Below are 21,517 nucleotides of genomic sequence, written 5' to 3'. Positions count from 1 at the left end.
TGGACCAGTTCTTTTCATATCAATGGACCTCACACAGCAGGTTTGCAGGAAGAAATGTCTTTTCAAAGCAACCAATCAAAATCCTGTCTTCATTTTTAAGAGGCAAGAGCCCAATTGTGGGCAGTTCTTTGAGTGGTATTCTGAAGTATATTTAGGGCCTATTTATACCGACTGTATCTGTTTTGATGCAGATAAACGCTTGAATTTTGCTGCATGAAAATGCATGTCAAGTAGAAATCCCATTCTTTGATATGTGGCTGGTTCACATCTGTGTGCTGCAGTTTAGTGTGAAAGACAAAAAGGAAGTCTGTGGGCCCAAACAACACAGTTTCCTCTCCTGCCAACAATAGCATGTTGCTGTATACTTCTCTGCACAGCAGAGAAATACACAGCAGCATGTCTCCCTAGTAAAACACACAGTACACACAGTAAAACATCACACAGATAACCCTTTGATCTCCCTAGGTGTTAACCACTTCCTGCCCTATGCCATTAGTGACCATGCTTTTTATTAGCACTGATCACTGTATTAGTGTCATTAGCATGTCAGTGGCAGTTAGTCAGCCCCCCCCAGTGTCAAAATTTCTGCCACTGTCCCGCTAGAAGTTGCTGATCGCTGCCATTACTATTAAAAAAAAATTGAATAAAAATAGAAATTCCAGTATATATACTGCCATTTGTAGACGCTATAACTTTCACGTAAACCAATTAATTTATATGTATTGGGATTTTTTTTTTAGCAAAGATGTAGCAGAATACCTTTCGGCCTAAATTTTTAATGTTAGTTGATTTTTTAAATTTTTTCATTAGATATGCTTTATACCAAACAGTAAATAAAAAAAAATAATTATTTATATATATATATATATATATATATATATATATATATATATATATATATAAAATTCATTTTATTTTTTTTCAAAATTGTTGGACTTTTTTGTTTATAGCGCAAAAAATAAAAAACGCACAGGTGATCAATTACTGCCAAAAGAAAGCTATATTGTGGGGAAAAAAGGATATAAATTTCATTTATGTAGTGTTGCATGACAGTGCAATTGTCAGTTAAAGTAACGCAGCGCCCTATCGCAAAAAATAGCCTGGTCAGGAAGGGGGGTAAATCCTCTGGGGGGCAACTGGTTAAACCAAGGGTCTCCAAACTTTATAAATAAAAGGCCAGTTTACTGTCCTTCAGACTTTAGGGAGGTTGGCCTGTGGCCAGTGGGAAAAGAAGATGGTCCATCATTGGTTTTAGTGGGAGTAATAGTGCCCTATGGCTGTTATCAGTCAGTGGGAATGATAATGCTGCATTGTTGATATCGGTGAGGATAGGGCCCCATCATTACTGTCAGTTGTGGATGGAATAGTGCCCAAAGGGCCACAGCTTGGAGACCAGTGCTTTACACGAACTCCCAAACACCTGACGTGCTTGAATGTGCTGTAAAGCACTTGAAAAAAGCTGCTGCAGTGCCCAGTCACACCGGTGCGATTTCAGGTGTGAATTGAAATCGCATCTAATGAATGTGGATGTCAGTGTCTTAACATGTGCGATTTTATGCATGACTTTTTCTGCAGTTTTGTTGTGATTTCACATACATAGAATATAATGGAAATCGTACTGCAAATTGCAAGAAATTGTTGAAAATCTTCACAATTGGCCCTATGAATTTTTTAGCATTTTTTTGAGACAGATAAAGCTTTATTTTGGTGGTATTTTTTCACCGCTGGGCTTTTTTATTTTTTTGCTTTATAAATTAAAAAGTCCAAAAATTTAAAAAAAAGCGTTTTTCTTATAAAAGTTTGCAAATAAATAATCTTTCTTCATAAATCTTGGCCAAAATGTATTCAGTTATCTCTTTAGTAAAAAAAAATAACCCACATTAGTTTATAATCAAATATAATTTTTTCACATTTTTTTTTTTTTACATTTTTATTTTTTTTTATATTATTAGTTTTTTTTTTTAAAACTGTCACCCTAGCAGTACAATGTCACCATAATGACACTGTATTATTTGTGGGGGGGGGTGATGAAGATTTATTTATTTATTTTTTTACACTGATTGCTTTTACACCAGATAAAGGCTGTATAAGCAATCATTTCTCCTTCTCGTTGGCTGCATTCTTGCAGCCATTGAGAAATACTGTGCGAGCTTCGATTGGTCACAGCTTGTCGCATGGTACAAGGCTGTTGTGAATAGACTTGTACCATGTGACCTCTGTGATCATTCACAGATTTCACACGTAGTAAGCAATGATGTCAGGAAGTGACATCTTGCTTACTACTATTCATGTGATCACTGATTGGCCAATCAGTGATCACATGATCGGGACCTCACACAGAGGTCCCATACAGCGATCGGTTGTCCGCTGTGTCGCGGTGCTACACGCTCCCAGGGAGCGCGCACAGGCTGTAAATGCGGGCGCTGTTTATGAGCGGCAACCCGCTCCTGCATTGCTCCTGTCCTGCTGTTTATGTACATGGGCCAGACAGAAGTGGTTAAAGCGCACCTGTCACCTCTGACCCGCTGTTGACTCACCGACAGTCCTATTCACTTTAATGGGACGGCTGGTGATGCGGCAGTGGCACAACAAGGTGAGGGACGTGGTGGCAGCCGGTCAGAGGATGCCCGCTTACAGGAGCTGCCATGATGGATCTAAAATGACAGGTGCTCTTTAACTGTAAGGAATCCGACTCATTCTTGCTGGAAGTTAGAATCTTTAATATTTGCAAACCAAATGAAGGTTTCCTTTTTAGAATAATAAGCTGTCAGGTTAGTAAATCAGCGATATCAGAACCGATTTCAGGTTAATAGGTCCATCACACATAGTTGGAGAACGACTCAAATTCTTTTATTTCATGTTTTTTCTCATGGTTACTGTGAAATTGTGTGAATGCAGCAATGCAGGGCATGTTATCTCAGCTTGCAGAGCTTGGATTCATTGAATGAGTTTACTAAAAATGTAAATATTGCAGAATATACAGCCTCATGCTACATAACAAAGCTCATGCTGAATAAACTAAATTATTAATGTATGTAAAATAGAAAACTACCTTTTTAGATTTATTTTTACTCCAAAAGCATTTTATTAAAATAAATTTGACAAAAATAAAAAAACTGAATAAATAAAAAAAATCGAATTTTTAAAAAAAATTAAAAAAACAAAACAAGAAAAAAAAATCGATTTTTATCCACCCTGGATCCCAATGATGTATTGCTTATGGGGTTCTAATGTCTGTAATAGCCCCGTCCATGGCTGTGGATAGCATAGTGGGGGCCGCAGGAACACCGCATGCCTCTCACTAACAATCAGTGACAAGGGAAACTTGAATGACTCTTGGTCAGTCTTTTTACAATGCATAAGTATTTGTTTATGCCGCCACACCTCTGAAAAGCAATCTGAAGTGGATGACTTTTCAAAGGGTTGTTGAAGTGTGGCTAAGAGGCATTTTATATTCTCCTCAACGCTAATTTTAACAAGGAAAAGCCTGCATCACTGTACTGAAACAACGTGCAGTGCACAGAGTTGCAGGGTGGTTGCGGCATGACCCCATTCACTTGAATGGGTCACATTGGAGGCAGTACTGCTTACCGAGCTTGACAGGTTATAATTTTTTTGTTGCGCCATGTGTACGCCCCCCTCTCTGTTAAGTTAAGAGAAGATCGGGGGGTGGTAAAACCATAGCTGAGCCCTAAGGACAGGTGATGAGCCCCATCCGGGGGCTGTCTGAATGAGCCCTAAATCTGATATTTAACATTTTACAAGTAATAACACTTGAGATTGTTGATGCTGGATTTTTTTTTCCTGGTGAAGCAAATTGGACCATACTTTAGGGTTCATTCCCACAATAGTGCAGTGACCTGTGATTTTCCACACTTCACTGACACAGGCCACTGCCAGGGCAGATAGATGCTTTCTATGTGCCCATTCACACTGCAACACAGACAATGTAGCATTTTACTGGAAGGTACCACATGTCTCCACAAATCCGTGCACCACACTGCTGCTTGGTTCTGCAGCCTTCTGGGACCTATGACATATTCCAGAAGGCTGAGGGCAAAGGGGGAGGGGCAAACCTCTACAGGGATTATTATTATTATTATACAGTATTTATAAAGTGCCAATAGTTCGCTCAGCGCTGTACATTACAAAGGGGGACAGAACATGTGACAGAACAACAACAATACAATGCAAAACATGAGGGGATCGAGGGCCCTGCTCTTTCGAGCTTACAATCTAGGAGGGAGGGGGTGGTGGTACAGGAAGAGATAGCTGTGGGGGATGGGGTGGTAGGAAGAGTGGAGGAGGTCGGCAAGTTAGCAGGGGGTGGGGTCGGCTTCCCTGAAGAGATGGGTTTTAAGGGTGCGCCTAAAGGAGAGGAGAGTAGGTGATAATCTGATGGGTTGGGGCAGGGAGTTCCAGAGGATGGGTGACACCCTGGAGAAGTCCTGGAGGCGGGCATGGGAGGAGGAGACCAGGGAACTAGAGAGAAGGAGGTCTTGTGAGGAGCGGAGTGTGCGTGCTGGGCGGTACTTGGATATTAGGTCAGTGATGTAGTTCGGGGCAGTATGGTGGGATCGCCTAAGTGATCTGAATGGAAGTGGGAGCAAGTACCTGTCAAAACCAGGGACCCCCAGATCTTGGGGCCCCCCTTATGTGAAGGAGTATGGGGTGTCAAAAGTAAATAATTCAGAGTCAGTTTGTGACAAGTCCTTTATTAAAAAAGAGAGAGCCCCCCCTCCCGAAGTAAACCCAGCGTCAGTCATGATGAACGTTTGCCTTTTTGTCTTTCTTCTTTTTTTTTTCCCCCAGTGTGGGTCGGTGGCCAACTTTCATCATGATTGACGCTGGATTTATTTTGGGAGATGCCAGATCTTCTTTTGTGGGAATCCCCGCTGACAGCAGATGAGTACTGGTTGTTAAGGACGTGGCGGGTGCCAGCTCCTTAACAACCAGCTGCTTTTGTTCACATCTTATTTTTAGTGAATTGACTTTTAACTAATTTTATGCTGTATTTACTGAGCAGTTTTTACTTTTTTGGTACATACTGCATAAACCTTTAGTGGATTGTCCCAAGTATCGCATGCAGTCTCCTTTAGTGGATTGCGCCCCTAGCCTCCTATATCAGTGGGGTTTTATTTTTTTCTTGCCACTTTGATGCGGAGTTGCTCCAGCTTATTGTGCATTCCTGTACTGCGTTGGGCTGAGTGCCATTCCATTGGGAGGTGTCAGTCTTTCTCGCCGCTCTATTAGTTGGTGACAATGAAATAAGATTGCAATCAAGCCAGTGAGACTCACTTTCAATAACTGTTTTACAACTCCTCGCGCTCAATTAAGCATCCTCCCGCCTCTGAAAGTGTTAAGGATTCATATGAGTCACGCAGGTCTTGCAGTTGCGGCTTCTCCGCACCGCAGGTTCTCTTTGGAATTTTTACATTGTAATTTAGTCAGTATCTAAGCAACTGAAGATTTGTAGTATAGAATTTATCTTTTGAAACTGACAAAATGACACAAGAATAAGGGTGCCGATATAGAATTTGTGTGAAATATATTTATTTTTATTTAGTTCTGGAGTTGAGGAACACGGCGGCCTCGGTGTAAGCAGACAAGTAGGTTGGCAAATCTGTAGGGAGCAAAAGGTTTTGGGAGTAAAAGTTTTTCATGGCTTGCCCCAGTCAAGTGTAAGCATCAAAGTGTAAGTTTACCTTTTCAAAAAAACACACAAAAAAAAAGGTCAACAGACACTGTACACCATTCCCCACGGCCCCCCTGGTCCCTACTGTACTTACCTCGGTGAGTGATGAGTTGTCAGGATTTGAAATCCCCAATTTTCTCCCTCTTCTTTCTGCAGAACTGCAGGATGGATCAGAGCAATGACTGATTGAGACAGATAATCTGTCCCAGAAGTGCTTTTTTTTTTTCTTTTTCCCCTGAAATGATAAACCAACCATCTTTTTTTCAGGCATCATCCAAAGTCTTCATCTACTTGATGGACTGAGATGGCGGCTCAGAGATAGTACAGTAAATTTTGGTGCTACAAAGCTACAGTGTATGGATGCAGTCTGAGCTGTGGTGGAGAGGAGACTGAGGAAATGCTTCCTCCTGTCTGCAGTAGACTGAACTGATGACATTTCAGCTTAGGCAAAGTCACTGGACTGGGGATCAAGGATAACTTTTTAATGAGAAAAGGTGGAGCTTTTCTAAAAAAAAAAATGCAACTCCTGTTTATTGTAGCATGTCAGAAATGTGGTATTAGAAGCTTAAAGTGGAATTCCAGCCAAACCCTAACAAAGCCTAAATCTACTCTCACCTCCATTCTAAGATTAATCTATCTACCGGTAAAAGAAAAGATGTCTATACTTACCTATATGTTCCAGGTTGGTCACATGACTGTCTTCCAGTGCCGGCTTCAGTGTAGAGGAGGGACAATGGATGCTCTACATAGTCTGTGGGTGAACCGACAACAGATCCCCTATAGTAAGCCTGTCGATGAACCAACAACATATGCCCCATATTAAGCCTGTTGGTGGACCGGCAACAGATGCCCCTTAGTAAGCCTGTGGGTGCACCAACAATGGATGCCCCATAGTAATCCTGTGGGTGCACCAACAACGGATGCCCCATATATAGCAGGGAGAAGGAACAAATATAGTTAGTAAAAATCAGCACATAATGCACACATTTAACCCCTTGATAAACCCTTTCCAGCCAGTGTCATTAGTACAGTGACACTGTACAGTATTATCACTGATCACTGTGTTACTGTCCCTGGCTAGTGCCAGATTGCTCACCGCACTATCACAGTCCAACTATAAGCCACTGATCACCGCTATTACTAGTAAAAAAAAAAAAAAAAAGATTCCAGTATACAGTGGGTAACAGGTATTGAACACATCATTTTTCTAGGTAAATATATTTCCAAAGGTGCTATTGACATGAAATGTTCACCTTATGTCGGAAACAACCCATGCAATCCATACATACAAAGAAACAAAAGAAAATAGTTCAGAAATTAAGTTATGTGTAGTAAAATGGAATGACACAAGGAATACGTAGTGAACACGCTAAGTGAAATGTATTTAATACTTCATACAAAATCCTTTGTTGGTAATGACAGCTTCAAGACGCATCCTGTATGAAGAAACTAGTCGCATGTACTGCTCAGGTGTGATTTTTGACCCGTTCTTCCACACAAAGTTTTCAAATCTTGAATGTTCCGTGGGCCTCTTCTATCAACTCCTATCTTTAGTTCTTTTCATAGATTTTCTATTGGATTCAAGTCAGGTAGTTGGCTGTGCCATTCTAGCAGCTTTATTTTCTTTCTTTGAAACCAATTGAGAGTTTCCTTGGCTTTATGTTTGGGATCATTGTCTTGTTGAAATGTCCTCCCTCGTTTCATCTTCACCATCCTGGTAGATGGCAGCAGATTATAAAGAATGTCTTGGTACATTTTTCTATTCATCCTTCTTTCAATGACATGAATTTTGCCAGTACTGTATGCTGAAAATCAGCCCCACACCATGATGTTCCCACCTCCAAACTTCACTGTTGGGATGGTGTTTTTGGGGTGATGTGCAGTGCCATTTGACCTCCAAACATGGTGTGTATTATGGCATCCAAAGAGTTCAATTTTAGTCTCATCTGACCAGACTATATTCTCCCAGTATTTCACAGGCTTGTCTAAATGTTGTGCAGCAAACTTTAAACGAGCTTTAACATGCTTTTTCTTCAGCAGTGGAGTCATGCATGGTGAGCGTGCATTCAGGCCATGGCGATTGAGTGCAATACTTATTCTTTTCTTTGAAACAATTGTACCTGCTATTTCCAGGCCTTTCTGAAGCTCTCCACAAGTGGTCCTTGGCTCTTGAACAACTCTTCTGATAATGCTTTTCACTCCTCTGTCAGAAATCTTGTGAGGAACACCTGGTCATGGCTGATTTATGGTGAAAATATGTTCTTTCCACTTCCGGATTATGGCCCCAGCAGTGCTCACTGGAACATTTCAGAAGTTTAGAAATCCTTCTGTAACCAATGCCATCAATATGTTTTGCAATAATAAGGTTGTGAAAGTCTTGAGAGAGCTCTTTGCTTTTACCCATCATGATATGTTTCTTGTGTTACACCTTGTTAATGAGACGTTTTTTTATAGGCCATCAGGTGAGACTGAACCAGCTGATATTATTTGCACTGGCAAGGAGCAGGATTGCTTTCTAGTTACTGATATATTTCAGCTGGTATCTTGGCTTTCCATGCCTCTTTGCACCTCCCTTTCTTCATCTATTCAGTTCTTTTTCCCTGTATCATTTCATTTTATCACACATAAGTTAGTTTCTGAATTTATATGTTTTGGTTTCTTTGTATGCATGGATTGCATGGGTTCCTACTAACGTGAACATTTCATGTCAATAGCACTTTTAGAAATATATTTAGGTATATAAATAGTGTCGTGTCCAATATTTCCCACATGAAAGAAAAGTATACTTGAAATATATTTTAAAATGATTATTCCCAAATATATTGTCAAATATTTGAAATACTACAGTTTTGGCCATATTCAATATATTTCAAAATATATTTAAATAAATAAGTGTGTGTGTGTGTGTGTGTGTATATATATATATATATATATATATATCATTTTTTTTTTTTTTAAATATATGGAATATGGCCAAAATTGTAGTATTTCAAATATATGACAATATATTTGTGAAGAATATTTTTTAAATATATTTCAAATATATTTTTCTTCCATATGGGTTATTTTACCCGTTGTATATTCCATAGTTTGTAGACTCTCTAACTTTCATGCAAATCAATCAATATACACTTATTGGGATTTTTTTTACATGTAGCAGAATACATTTTGGCCTAATTGTATGAAGAATTTTTTTTTAATTGGATATGTTTTATAGCAGAAATTTGTGGTCTTTTTTTGTTTATATAATAATAATAATAATAAAAAAAAAAAAAACCTAACTGTGATCAAATCCCACCAAACAAAAGCTCTTATTTGTGTGATAAAATAATGATACAAATTGCATTTGGGTACTATGTTGCATGAGCAAGCAATTGTCAGTAAAATATTGCTGTGCTAAATAGCAAAAAGTGTCCTGGTCGTGAAGGGGGTAAACCCTTCCAGAGCTGAAGTGGTTAAACAGGATTTATATAGTACCAAGAGTTTGAGCAGCAATGGCTCCTTTCATCCCTAGAAATAAACTCATCCCATCATGGGTACAGTAAAGCTGTCTAGGAGCAGAGGAAGGGCAGAGCAGAGATCTTTTTCTGCTAGATGCAGCCCACCAGTTGTCCAAAGACGCTTCGTTGCTTTTTATTGTCAGTACTAAATCACAGTTTATGGACTGTTATGTATTATGTAAATGTTTGCATCTGCATAACTATTCACACAACTTTCTTATTTGTTTCTTTTAAAGGAGGAGCAGCGGGAATTTCGTGAACAGGCCATTGATCCTGAAGCTGAACAGGAGATCATCAACAGCATCGAAGAAGTCTACTTCTCCAATGACACACTGGATATAGTCCAACATGAGCTTGAGGTTAGCAGAGTTATCATATACTGTACATGCGTGGCTGCTGCTCTGTTCTGACAAGGGCGTGAGGAGAGGAGAGCTGCTAAGCAGCATTTCTCAGAGGGGACATCTACACTGATCATCAGGTTCTGAACATCAGTGCCCTTTGATCAGTGTGGCCAATAGTGCCCATCAGTACCCACCAGTGTTGGCTATCAGTGCCGCATATCTGTGCAGCCTCATCAGTTTCTATCAGTGCGGCTAATAGTGCCCATCAGTGCTGGCTGTCAGTGACCGTCAGTGCTGCCCATCAGGGCCGCATATCAATGCCCATCAGAGCCACCTATCGGTGCAGCCTCATCAGTTTCTATCAGTGTGGCAGAAACAATTGAGTACTGATGTGATACTTTTTTTATTTGCACTAACATACAATTTTGAGGACAAGCTTTCAGAGTATGTCCCCCTTCTTCAAGGTACAGGCAGTATCAGTGCGGCTAATAGTGCCCATCATTGCTGCCCATCAGCGCTGGCTGTCAGTGACCATCAGTGCTGCCCATCAGTGCCGCATATCAATGCCTATCCGAGCCGCCTATCGGTGCAGCCTCATCAGTGCCTTCTACTCAGTGCCCATCAGTGCAGCCTCATCAGTGCCTCCTCCTCAGTGCCCATCAGTGCAGCCTCATCAGTGCCTCCTCCTCAGTGCCCATCAGCGCAGCCTCATCAGTGTCTCCTCCTCAGTGCCCATCAGTGCAGCTTCATCAGCAAACGTCAGTGAAGGAGAAAAATCACTTCTTTCCAAAAACTTTATAACAGAAACTTCTTCTTTTTTTTTTCAAAATTGTTGGCCTTTTTTTTTTAATTGGTTTGCAAAAAATAAAAACCCCAGTGGTAATGAAATACCACCAAAAGAAAGCTCCATTTGTCTAAAAAAAGAGATAAAAATATAGTTAGGGTACAGTGTTGCACGATGGCGCAATTGTCATTCAAAGTGCAACACTGAAAGCTGAAAATTGGCCTGAGCAGAAAGGGGCTAAAAGTGCCCGGCAGGCAAGTGGTTAAACTAAACTCAACTTGAATTCAGCGCGGCGTCATTGTTTCCTGGATAGCGGTGTTAATTCACTGATTGTTGTCCTTTTTGATTGTACTGTGTAATTGTAATTACATAATTGTTATCCGTTTTAACAATAAAATGACTAATGAATGTGTTCTTCAATGCAGAAGCTTCCCCCAGTCTTGAGTCTGCAGGAGATTGAAGAGTACAGAGATAAGTTAAAGAGACAGCAGGCAGCGGTAAGTGTTCTGTTTGTTCCGGTTTCTCTGTCTCTATATATTTGGGGTTACAGGGTGAGCTATTGTTAGACACAATGTAATCCTTCCTGGCTTTATTCGGAGCAGTGAGGATCAGGAGAGCCCGCAACCAACTTTATTGATGAAAGGCTTCAAGAGAGCTCCAATCCCCGCAGTGAAAATTCAATAAAAGGCCACTTAGATTTTCTGCTCATTAATGGACATTCAAGAATTTACATCTCCCCATCTGCCAGCCCAGCGTGACCTCTTAGATCAGAAAACTCTTCACCTAGCATTAATTCAATATAAAATGGTCAAATATTTGTGCAATGAGACAGAGTATTCATCTGCAAATCAAGAGATCAATAGAACTTAAAGCTTTTCAAAATCAACATGAAAACGTAGTGATTTGGTCTTTTCTTACTTTGTGAATTTATTTGTATAAAGCCCAATTAAACTTAAAGTGTTACTAAACCCACAACAGTAAAATCAGTCTGTATATGCAGTAAAGCATGCTTGTTATACTCACTGTGGAACCTAAGGGGTTAATCCTCTGCATTGTGTAAAAATACTGTTTGATCCTGACTTCTCTGATCCTCCCCTTCTTTCAGTGCCCCCTGCTTATCTCCTGATAAGACATGTCAGTGTATGACTAGAGAGGTTTTTTTTTTCTTTGGGGAGAGTGCATGTGATCAGCACAGGGCCAATCAGCACTGTGCAGGCAGAGGTCAGGGCTTCTGCATCCTCCTAGAGCAGAACGAAAATTCCTCTTACAAGCTTTAACCAGTGCTCCACTGAACACTGATAGAAGTCACAAGACTGCTCTAACTGCTGATGAGAAAAGGTATTTAGCAGTTTATATTTACTGAAATAATTTCATTTCCATGTTGTGTGTACTGTGGGAGACCAGATATAGTGAATGCAGGGTCCGGGGAGACCAGATATAGGGGATGCAGGGTCCGGGGAGACCAGATATAGTGAATGCAGGGTCTGGGGAGACCAGATATAGTGGATGCAGGGTCCGGGGAAACCAGATATAGTGAATGCGGGGTCCGGGGAGACCAGATATAGTGAATGCAGAGTGTGGGGAGGCCAGATATAGTGAATGCAGGGTCCTGGGAGGCCAGATATAGTGAATGCAGGGTCCTGGGAGGCCAGATATAGTGAATGCAGGGTCCTGGGAGACCAGATATAGTGAATGCAGGGTCCTGGGAGACCAGATATAGTGAATGCAGGGTCCGGGGAGACCAGATATAGTGAATGCTGGGTCCGGGGAGACCAGATATAGTGAATGCAGGGTCTGGGGGGACCAGGTATAGTGAATGCAGGGTCCGGGGAGACCAGGTATAGTGAATGCAGGGTCTGGGGGGACCAGGTATAGTGAATGCAGGGTCCGAGGAGACCGGATGTAGTGAATGCAGGGTCCAGGGAGACCAGATATAGTGAATGTGTGGTTCGGGGAGAGCAGATATAGTGAATGCGGGTTCTAGGGAGAGCAGATATAGTGAATATGGGGTCTGGGGAGACCAGATATAGTGAATGCAGGGTCTGGGGAGACCAAATATAGTGAATGCAGGGTCCGGGGAGACCAGATATAGTGAATGAAGGGTCCGGGGAGACCAGGTATAGTCAATGCAGGGTCTGGGGGGACCAGGTATAGTGAATGCAGGGTCCGAGGAGACCGGATGTAGTGAATGCAGGGTCCAGGGAGACCAGATATAGTGAATGTGTGGTTCGGGGAGAGCAGATATAGTGAATGCAGGGGCCGGGGAGAGCAGATATAGTGAATATGGGGTCTGGGGAGACCAGATATAGTGAATGCGGGGTCTGGGGAGAGCAGATATAGTGAATGCGGGGTCTGGGGAGAGCAGATATAGTGAATGCGGGGTCTGGGGAGAGCATATATATTGAATGCGGGGTCCGGGGAGACCAGATATAGTGAATGCAGGGTCCGGGGAGACCAGATATAGTGAATGCAGGGTTCGGGGAGACCAGATATAGTGAATGCAGGGTCCGGGGAGACCGGATATAGTGAATGCAGGGTCCAGCGTTTAGTAACACTTTTTGTCTGTCATTCTGTTGAGAGGATCCTTGTCAGATCTACAGCTCAGAAATCACCAACTCTTTTGCTGATTGGAGGACTGTATCTCTGCATGACCAAGGTGTGTGTCAGAGAATCAACAGTTTCCATATCAGAGAACAAGGATTCTTCTTTGCAGCATGCTGGCAGGGGACAGGCTTTTCTATTCAGGCTGTGTCTACTTTACAGGCTCCTAATAAAAAAATAAAAATAAATAAATGCACATTTTTTACGTGCAAAAAAATGCATTTTTAAAGGTGAACTTATCCTTTAAGGTTGGCTCTTCTAAGACTGAGTATCTTTTTTTTATTTTTGATGTTAAAAGAAACAAGCAAGAAGCAAAAAAATCTACAAATTAAACGAAGCAAGAATGACTAGGTCACAGTGGATCCTGGAGATACAATAAAATGTAGCCCTCTCTTTGTTGACCCATCACTACGTATATTATGTATATGAAATATGTGAATTAAACATGAAGACTTTGAATATCAAAATGAAATTTTCTGTAATGTGATTTGGCAGATATGTGATACTTCCTTCCCGTGGCATATGAAAGTGGCGTTTTCTGTTAAAAGATGTCATGTATAATGCAATGCAGAAACGCCAATAACTCTAATTGTCTCGTGTGCAAAATTGGCCTCTAAGGCAGCGAACAGAAAAGTGTTTCCTTTGTTCCCCTTCTCCGTCATCAGATTTATTGCTCAGACAACTTTCTTAATCATTTTCATTATTTCCGCAAAGTTAATAATTGAAGCCTGGTATGTGAAATAGGATGAGGTGTGCATGTCGATCAGAAACGGCGGCTGCCATGTAATCATTTACTCAATTGTATTAGAAAGTCACATTTTGCTTGTTTTTTATTGTCTGTACTTTTTCTTCTTTCCTTTTCTTCCATCATTTTTATAACATTTTAGACTTTTTTTGTTGTATTTATTTAGAGGGGGTCATTTTTCATCTAATTTTTCTCACACAGGTTTGGGATTGTGTGACGTTCTGAACCACTTCAGCTCCATGCCATTTTTACATGTTAAAATCAGTATTTTTTTCTAGAAAATGTCTTCGAGCCCCCAAACATAATTTTTTTTAGAGCAGAGGCCCTAAAGAATAATTGGTGGTGTTTGCATTGTATTTGTGCAGCAGATTTTCAAACACAGTTTTTTGGGAAAAAAATTAACTTTTTTGAATTCTAGTGCAAAAAAAAAAACCACAATACATAACTCAATTTTTTTTCTAACATATAAAAGATTATGTTACGCTGAGTAAATAGATACTCAATATGTCATTCTTTACAATTGAGCACACCTGTGCAATGGCGACAAATTATGTAAATTTTACTATTCATTGGCGACGCTTTAAAAGTCCAGGTTACAACTTTAGATGCTTTAGACTGTCACTTTAATTTTTTTATTTTTTGCTGTCACAAGGAATGTAAACATCAACTTTTACAGCAATAGACATGTGACAGGTATTTTTTATGGAGGGATTTGGGGTCTATAAGACCCCAAATCCCTCCTCTGCACTTGAAAGCATTCAAAACACCAAGATTGTTTTTAAAATTGTGCTGTGCATTTCCGAGTAAACTGGAAGTGATGTCAGGTCATCACTTCTGGTTTACAATAAAGGAGAACCAATCAAAGCCAATTCTGGCCAGCAGGCGGACGCAGCCGCTGGTTGCTCCTCAGAACTACCAGTGTGACAGGGTAGTACAAGCAATTGAGCAGCTAGTTAGCCACTCCGATTGCTTGTACAGAAGAACTGACCGCGGACTCTAAAAAACGGAACCGGAATGATGAGACATTATCTACTCCCACTGACATTGGGGCATTTTCTACTTCCACTGGCCACAGTCTGACCCTCTGAAGTCTGAAGGACACTAAACTGACCCTTTGCTTAGAAAGTTTTAAGACCCCCATTTTAATTTGGTGTATAAATGACTGATGGTGTTATGGAGAGATGGAGGGATATACTGTAGGTAATAAGGTGTAAGCTCCACGAGCAGGGCCCTCACATTCCTTCTGTACTGAAATGTATTGTCTCCCATTATATTGTAAAGTGCTGAGCAAACTGTTGGCGCTATATAAATCCTGTATAATAATAATAATAAGGCATTGCTTAGGACTTTACCCACCTCCTAATATGTTTTATGATGTATAAGTTGTTATATGGTTAAAAGTTGGATTTTAGTTGATATATAGTTGACCTTTATTCTGTAACTTAAACATCCTCAAATAGTTGAATTCCACTTTCTTGCATGCCTAGCATAAATGAATGATGGTACTCCCCCTCTAAGGGGTCATTACTGTTATTACACCTGCTTTTTCTTTCAGAATGTTCTTTTACCTTTTGGCTGAATTCTTAGTGATGTCTCCAGTCTTTAGTGAACGGATAGGTTGCATCTTCAGTGATGCCACTGGACTCTAATGAATGGATAGGTTGCATTCTCAACAGTTTCACCAGTCTCTAGTGAATACATAGACTGCATTCTGGGTACTCCCCCCCCACTAAGGGGTATTGCTCACGGTTAATATCAGAATGTTCCTTTAACTGCTGGCTGCATTCTTAGTGATATTACCAGTCTCTAAGGAATGGATAAGCTCCCTTCCTAGTGATGTTACTGGTCTCTAGTGAGTGGATAGGCTGCAGTCTCAGTTATGTCACTAGACTCTAGTGAATGGAGAGGCTGCAATCTCAATGATGTCAAAATCTTTAGTGAATAGATAAACGGCATTCTTTGTAACGTCCCTGGTCTCTAGTGAATGGATAGGTTACAATGATTTTACTGGTCTCTAGTGAATGGATGAGCTGAATTCTCAGCGATATAAATTCATACAAAATAGATTATGTAAATTTACGTATTTTTTTTTAGTTAGTTTCAAACAGTTGGATACAATTAAAGGGTACAGGCAATGAATGTGTACATGTTGAGGATTTCTTGATAGGTTAATGCTGACATCGATCAGGTGGTACATTTCAGGAATGCTATTCATGAGACTGGACAGGATGAATGCTTGTGAGCACAATGTGTAACACAGATCTGACATTACTTCAAATGTTCTCATTGTCTTCAGGTGTCAAAGAAAGTCGCTGACCTGATTCTAGAGAAGCAGCCGTCGTATGTGAAGGTAAGTCTTCTGATCAAGAATGTGTGTGTGTGTGTATATTTATATATAGGTGGCATACAGAGTCAAAAGTATGACATTTGTGCCTGTGTCCAAATATATATGGACCTAACTATATATATATATATATATATATATATATATATATAGTTAAGTCCATATATATTTGGACACAGGCACGAATTTCATACTTTTGACTCTGTATGCCACCAGAATAAATTAAAACAAGACCATCCAATTGAATTTGAAGTGCAGACTTTCAGCTTTAAATCAAGGGGTTGAACATAAATATCAGTACAAATTTTAGGAACTGCAACCATTTTTATACACAGTCCCTCCCATTTTCAGGGGCTCAGATGCAATTGGACAAATGAATATAATCATAAATAAAATGTTAATTTTTAAATATTTTGTTGAGAATCCTTTACTGGCAATGACTGTTTGAAGTGTGGAACCCATGGACATTACCAAAGACTGGGTTTCCTCCTTCCTGATGCTTTGCCAGGCTCTCACTGCAGCTGTCTTCAGTTGTTCTTTGTGGGTCTTTCTGCCTTTAGTTTTGCCTTCAGCAAGTGAAATGCATGCTCAATTGGGTTGAGATCAGGTGATTGACTCGGTCATTGCAGAATATTCCACTTTTTCTTCCTTCAAAAGCTCCTGGGATGCTTTTGAATTGTGTTTTGGATCATTGTCCATCTGTACTGTGAAGCTCCGTCCAATCAACTTTGCTGCATTTGGCTGAATCTGGGCTGACAGTATCTCTCCAAACACAGCAGAATTCATCCGGCTGCTTCTGTCTTCTGTCACATCATCAATAAACACCAATGACCCAGTGCCACTGGAAGCCATGCATGCCCATGCCATCACACTGCCTGCACCATGTTTTACAGAGGACGTTGTGTGCTTTGGATCATGAGCTATTCCAAGCCTTCTCCACACTTTTTTCTTCCCGTCATTCTGGTACAGATTAATCTTAGTTTCATCCTACCAAAGAATGCTTTTCCAGAACTGGTCTGGCTTTTTTAGATGTTTTTTGGCAAAGTCTAATCTGGCTTTTCTATTCTTCAGGCTTATGAATCGTGTGCACCTTGTGGTGAACCCTCTGTATTTGCTCTCGTGAAGTCTTCTCTTGATTGTAGACTTTGACAGTGATACGCCCACCTCCTGGAGAGTGTCCTTCACTTGTCTGGATGTTGTGAATGGGTTTTTCTTTACCATAGAGAGGATCCTGCGATCCTCAGAAAGCAGAAAAAAGGATCTGAGTGCTTTTGACAAGGGCCAAATTGTAATGTCTAGACAACTAGGTCAGAACAGCTCCAAAACTGCAGCTCTTGTGGGATTTTCCCAGTCTGTGTGGTCAGAACCAACCAAAAGTGGTCCAAGAAGGGAAACTGGCCACAGGGTCATAGGCGGCAAAAGCTCATTTATGGATGTGGGGAGTGAAGGCTGGCCTGTGTAGTCTCATCCAATAAAAGAGCTACCGTAGCTCAGATTTCTGAAAAAGTTATTGCTGGTTCTGATAGAAAGGTGTCCCAAGACACACAGTGCATCACAGTTTGTTGCGTGTGGTGCTGCGTAGCCTCAGACCAGTCAAGGTGCCCATGCTGACCCGTGTCCACAAAATGCCTACAATGGGCACCTCAGCATCAGAACTGGACCACAGAGCAATGGAATAAGGTGGCCTGGTCTGAGAAATCACATTTTCTTTTCCATCATGTGGATGGCAGGGTGTGTGTGTGTCACTTACCTGGGGAAGAGAAAGCACCAGGATGCACTAAGGGAAGAAGGCAAGCTGGTGGAGGCAGTGCGATGCTTCTTCTAGTGGGCGGCACAGTGGGTAAATTGTTAGCACATCCACCTAGCAGCACTAGGGTCATCGGTTCAAATCCCAACCATGGCACCACCTGCCTGGAGTTTGCATGTTCTCCCTTGTCCTGTGTGGGTGTCCTCCGGGCACTCCGGTTTCCTCCCACATTCCAAAGACATGCTGGCAGGTTAATTGGCTCCTGCCTTAATTGGTCCTAGTATGTGTATGTATGAATGTGAGTTAGAGATGACCTTAGATTATACGCTCCTTGAGGGCAGGGACTGGTGTGAATGTACAATGTAAGCCACTGTGTAAATTGTCAGAAATCAGCTGTGAGAGCGTACGAAAGATGTCATTGCTGAACTCTTCTCTTGGAAATACTATTATTCTGGCTGTCCATTGCCCCTGTGCTTTAAGACACTGACTGGTAACAAGCATGCGGGTCATGAGTTCTGACTTCCGCTCTACCATTCTAATTTAGTTACTTATTTCACGTTAGTATTTCAAATGATTGAAACCAGAGACAGTCAGGCAACTGGCATTTTCAGAAGATGACCGACGGTGTCACCCTCCATATTTCTCTCAGATATTTCAATGGCTGAAGGGCAGTTAGCCCATTTTTTAACCATTCGTTTTTTCAATCACAAACATGCTGACTGCAGCTGGAGTGTGCAGAGGTAGGGCCAGGGCCATGGAGTGCTTGCATATGCCTTACTTAACCACTTCAAGTCCAGACACTTTCACCCCCTTCCTGTCCAGGCCAATTTTCAGCTTCCATGGCTATCACACTTTGAATGACAATTGCGCGGTCATGCAACACTGTACCCATATGAATTTTTTAGCATTTTTTTGAGACAGATACAATTTTATTTTGGTGGTATTTATTCACCACTGGGATTTTTATTTGTTTTTTGCTATATAAATGAAAAAGTCCAAAAATTTAGAAAAAAGTGTTTTTCTTATAATATTTTGCAAATAAATAATCTTTCTTCATAAATCTTGGCCAGCATTTATTCAGTTCTTTTTAGTAAAAAAATAATCCAAATTAGTATATAACCAAAAATTATAATTTTTCAAAAGTGCTTTAAAATTTTCTTATATTATCAGCATTATTATTATATTTTTTTTTTAACATACTGTCACCCTAGCAGTACAGTGTCTCCATAGTGACACTACTACTTGTGGGGGGTGATGAAGATTTTTTTTTTTGTTACACTGATTGCTTTTACACCCATAAAGGCTATACAAGCGATAATTTCTCCTTCTCTCTGGCTGCATTCTTGCAGCCATTGAGAAATACGGTGCGAGCTGTGATTGGTCACACCTTGTCACATGGTACAAGGCTGTTGTGAATGGCCCTGAACCATGTGACCTCTGTGATCATTCACAGATTTCACAAGTAGTAAGCAATGATATCAGAAGTTACATCTTGCTTACTACTATTCATGTGATCACTGATTGGCCAATCAGTGATCACATGATCGGAACCTCACACAGAGGTCCCGAACAGCGATCGGTGTTCTCCAGACACAGTGGGCATCGGATCGCTCCCAGCGCACGGCTTGAAAATGTGGGCGCCGTTTATGAACGGCAATCTGCTCCTGCACTGCTCCTGTCCGGCCGTTTATGTACATAGACCGGACGGGAAGTGGTTAAAACGTCAGCACAAAAAAAAAAAAAACACATATAGTACATGCTCATTTCCTTATGTTTTATCCCCTTAAAGGTACAGCAAGTAGAAACATGTCTGTTGATCTACCAGAAATCCAGTTTGCTCCTAACTTTCCTTTTGGGCTGACAACACAGTGCCTCTGCTGTACTGAAATCCCAACCAGCATTGCCAGCCATTGCCAGCTGCACTGCAGACCTCCTGCCTGTTCTCAGAGCCTTTCTGTCCCTCTTCACATGCATACATTGATCTCTTCACCAAAAAAAACAACACTCTTGCATTGATCCCATATCATGTGCCCACACACTGGGGGTTATTTATTAAAACTGCATGGTCGGAAATCTGGTGCAGCTCTGCATAGCAACCAATTGGCTTTCAGGTTTTATTGTCAAAGCTTGACTGAACAAGCTGAAGTTAGAATCTGGTGCAGCTGTGCATGGTAGCCAATCGGCTTCTGAGTGCATCAGTTTTAGTAAATCTCCCCCACTGTGTCTAAAGAAAGGGCTCTTGGGGAGGCGTAGTTCTGGGCATGTGCCTATGTTAAAAGGAACTGAGCTCCCAGTTCCTTGCTTTAACCCCTTTGAACCCCACACTGGTGCGCCTCAACCACGACATTGCATGCAGTTGCAGGGCACTTGCAGAGCAGCGTTATTCCCTTGGGCGGGGCTTAATGGATGTGACGTCATGATGTTCCCCGAGACTGTCGGCTGTTCATCCGCAGTGAGCGGGGCTCGTTCTTTTGTTTGTGAAGGCTGTCATTGCTGGTGTCGGCTGAGACACCATTTTTGTGAGTCTACATCTAGTTTTAATAAATTTTTTTCTTAAAATACGTACTGCACCATCATGTCCTTTCTTTATCCCTGAGCTTTGCCACATTCTATGAAGAGAGGATGATCATTTGATTGAAAGGTTTTTTCATCTGTGCTGGTTGGCTTGCTGCAGAACATTGCTCCCATACTTTAGATATTCTTGATTCAGATCATCGCTCCCAGAGCAATAGCGCTTATGCTGATTTATAATTTGATCAGCATATAGCTCTGGTGAGTTTATTTATTTTATCTGGTGGTGGATTGAATGAACACAGTATTTTCAGTATTAATTTATTTCTATTTGGAATTTACACAGAAAATATGGACACAATGGTTGATTATGTGATTTGAATATTCTTTTATTTATATATATTTTTCACTTATATATTATTTTGAATATTTGTTATTTAATCTAGCGCATTCCTATATTCATTCTTTTTTCACATACCTTTTTTTGGGTTAGGTTTGCAGCTTGAGTTTGGTTTAATTTGGCGCTTTTCTTATTTTTGAATTGCCAGCCATTGCCTGCTGCACTGCAGACGTCCTGCCTGTTCTCAGAGCCTCTCTGTCCCTCTCCACATGCATACATTGATCTCTTCACCAAAAAACAACACTCTTGCATTGATCCCATATTATGTGCCCACATAGTGGGGGTTATTTACTAAAAGTGCATGGTTGGAAATCTGGTGCAGCTCTGCATAGAAACCAATCGGCTTCCAGGTTTTATTGTCAAAGCTTAACTGAACAAGCTGAAGTTAGAATCTGGTGCAGCTGTGCATGGTAGCCAATCGGCTTCTGAGTGCACCAGTTTTAGTACATCTCCCCCACTGTGTCTAAAGAAAGGGCTCTTGGGGAGGTGTAGTTCTGGGCATGTGCCTATGTTAAAAGGAACTGAGCTCCCAGTTCCTTGCTTTAACCCCTTTGAACCCCAGACTGGTGCGCCTCAACCACGGCATTGCATGCAGTTGCAGGGCACTTTCAGAGCAGCATCATTCCCTTGAATTGTACACTCCACTCCCCCTGCAGTTAAAGGTGGTAGAGGTTGTGGGGCAGTAAATGTGTGGCTCAACTGCGTTTTACTGCCTGCAACTGCTAGTGTGAATGAGCCCTAACAGATTTTTGAGCCCTGACAAGCTCGCTTTTCCAGGATTGTATTCTACCTTGAAAGCTCTGTGTACACACAAGCACATTGTTGATATTTCACTTTATGGTATCTGCT

General features: G+C 41.1%; 1 protein-coding gene across 1 annotated transcript in view; it reads left to right on the top strand.

The window, feature by feature from the left end:
- VPS50 (VPS50 subunit of EARP/GARPII complex) overlaps nucleotides 1–21,517 on the top strand; it is a 308,344-nt gene that overhangs the window by 48,326 nt on the left and 238,501 nt on the right. Inside the window, exons 3-5 of the mRNA XM_089692114.1 lie at nucleotides 9,432–9,554; nucleotides 10,746–10,817; nucleotides 15,963–16,016. Coding sequence (XP_089548240.1) covers nucleotides 9,432–9,554; nucleotides 10,746–10,817; nucleotides 15,963–16,016 — 249 coding nt within the window. The remainder of the gene's footprint in view (nucleotides 1–9,431; nucleotides 9,555–10,745; nucleotides 10,818–15,962; nucleotides 16,017–21,517) is intronic.

The sequence above is a fragment of the Staurois parvus genome, unplaced genomic scaffold (genome assembly GCF_062004578.1).
Source record: "Staurois parvus isolate SC_StPar_1 unplaced genomic scaffold, SC_StPar_1.0 ptg000576l, whole genome shotgun sequence".
Taxonomy (NCBI): Eukaryota; Metazoa; Chordata; class Amphibia; order Anura; family Ranidae; genus Staurois; species Staurois parvus.
The sequence above is the reverse complement of the archived record's forward strand: the minus strand, read 5'-3'. Positions and strand labels throughout refer to the sequence as shown.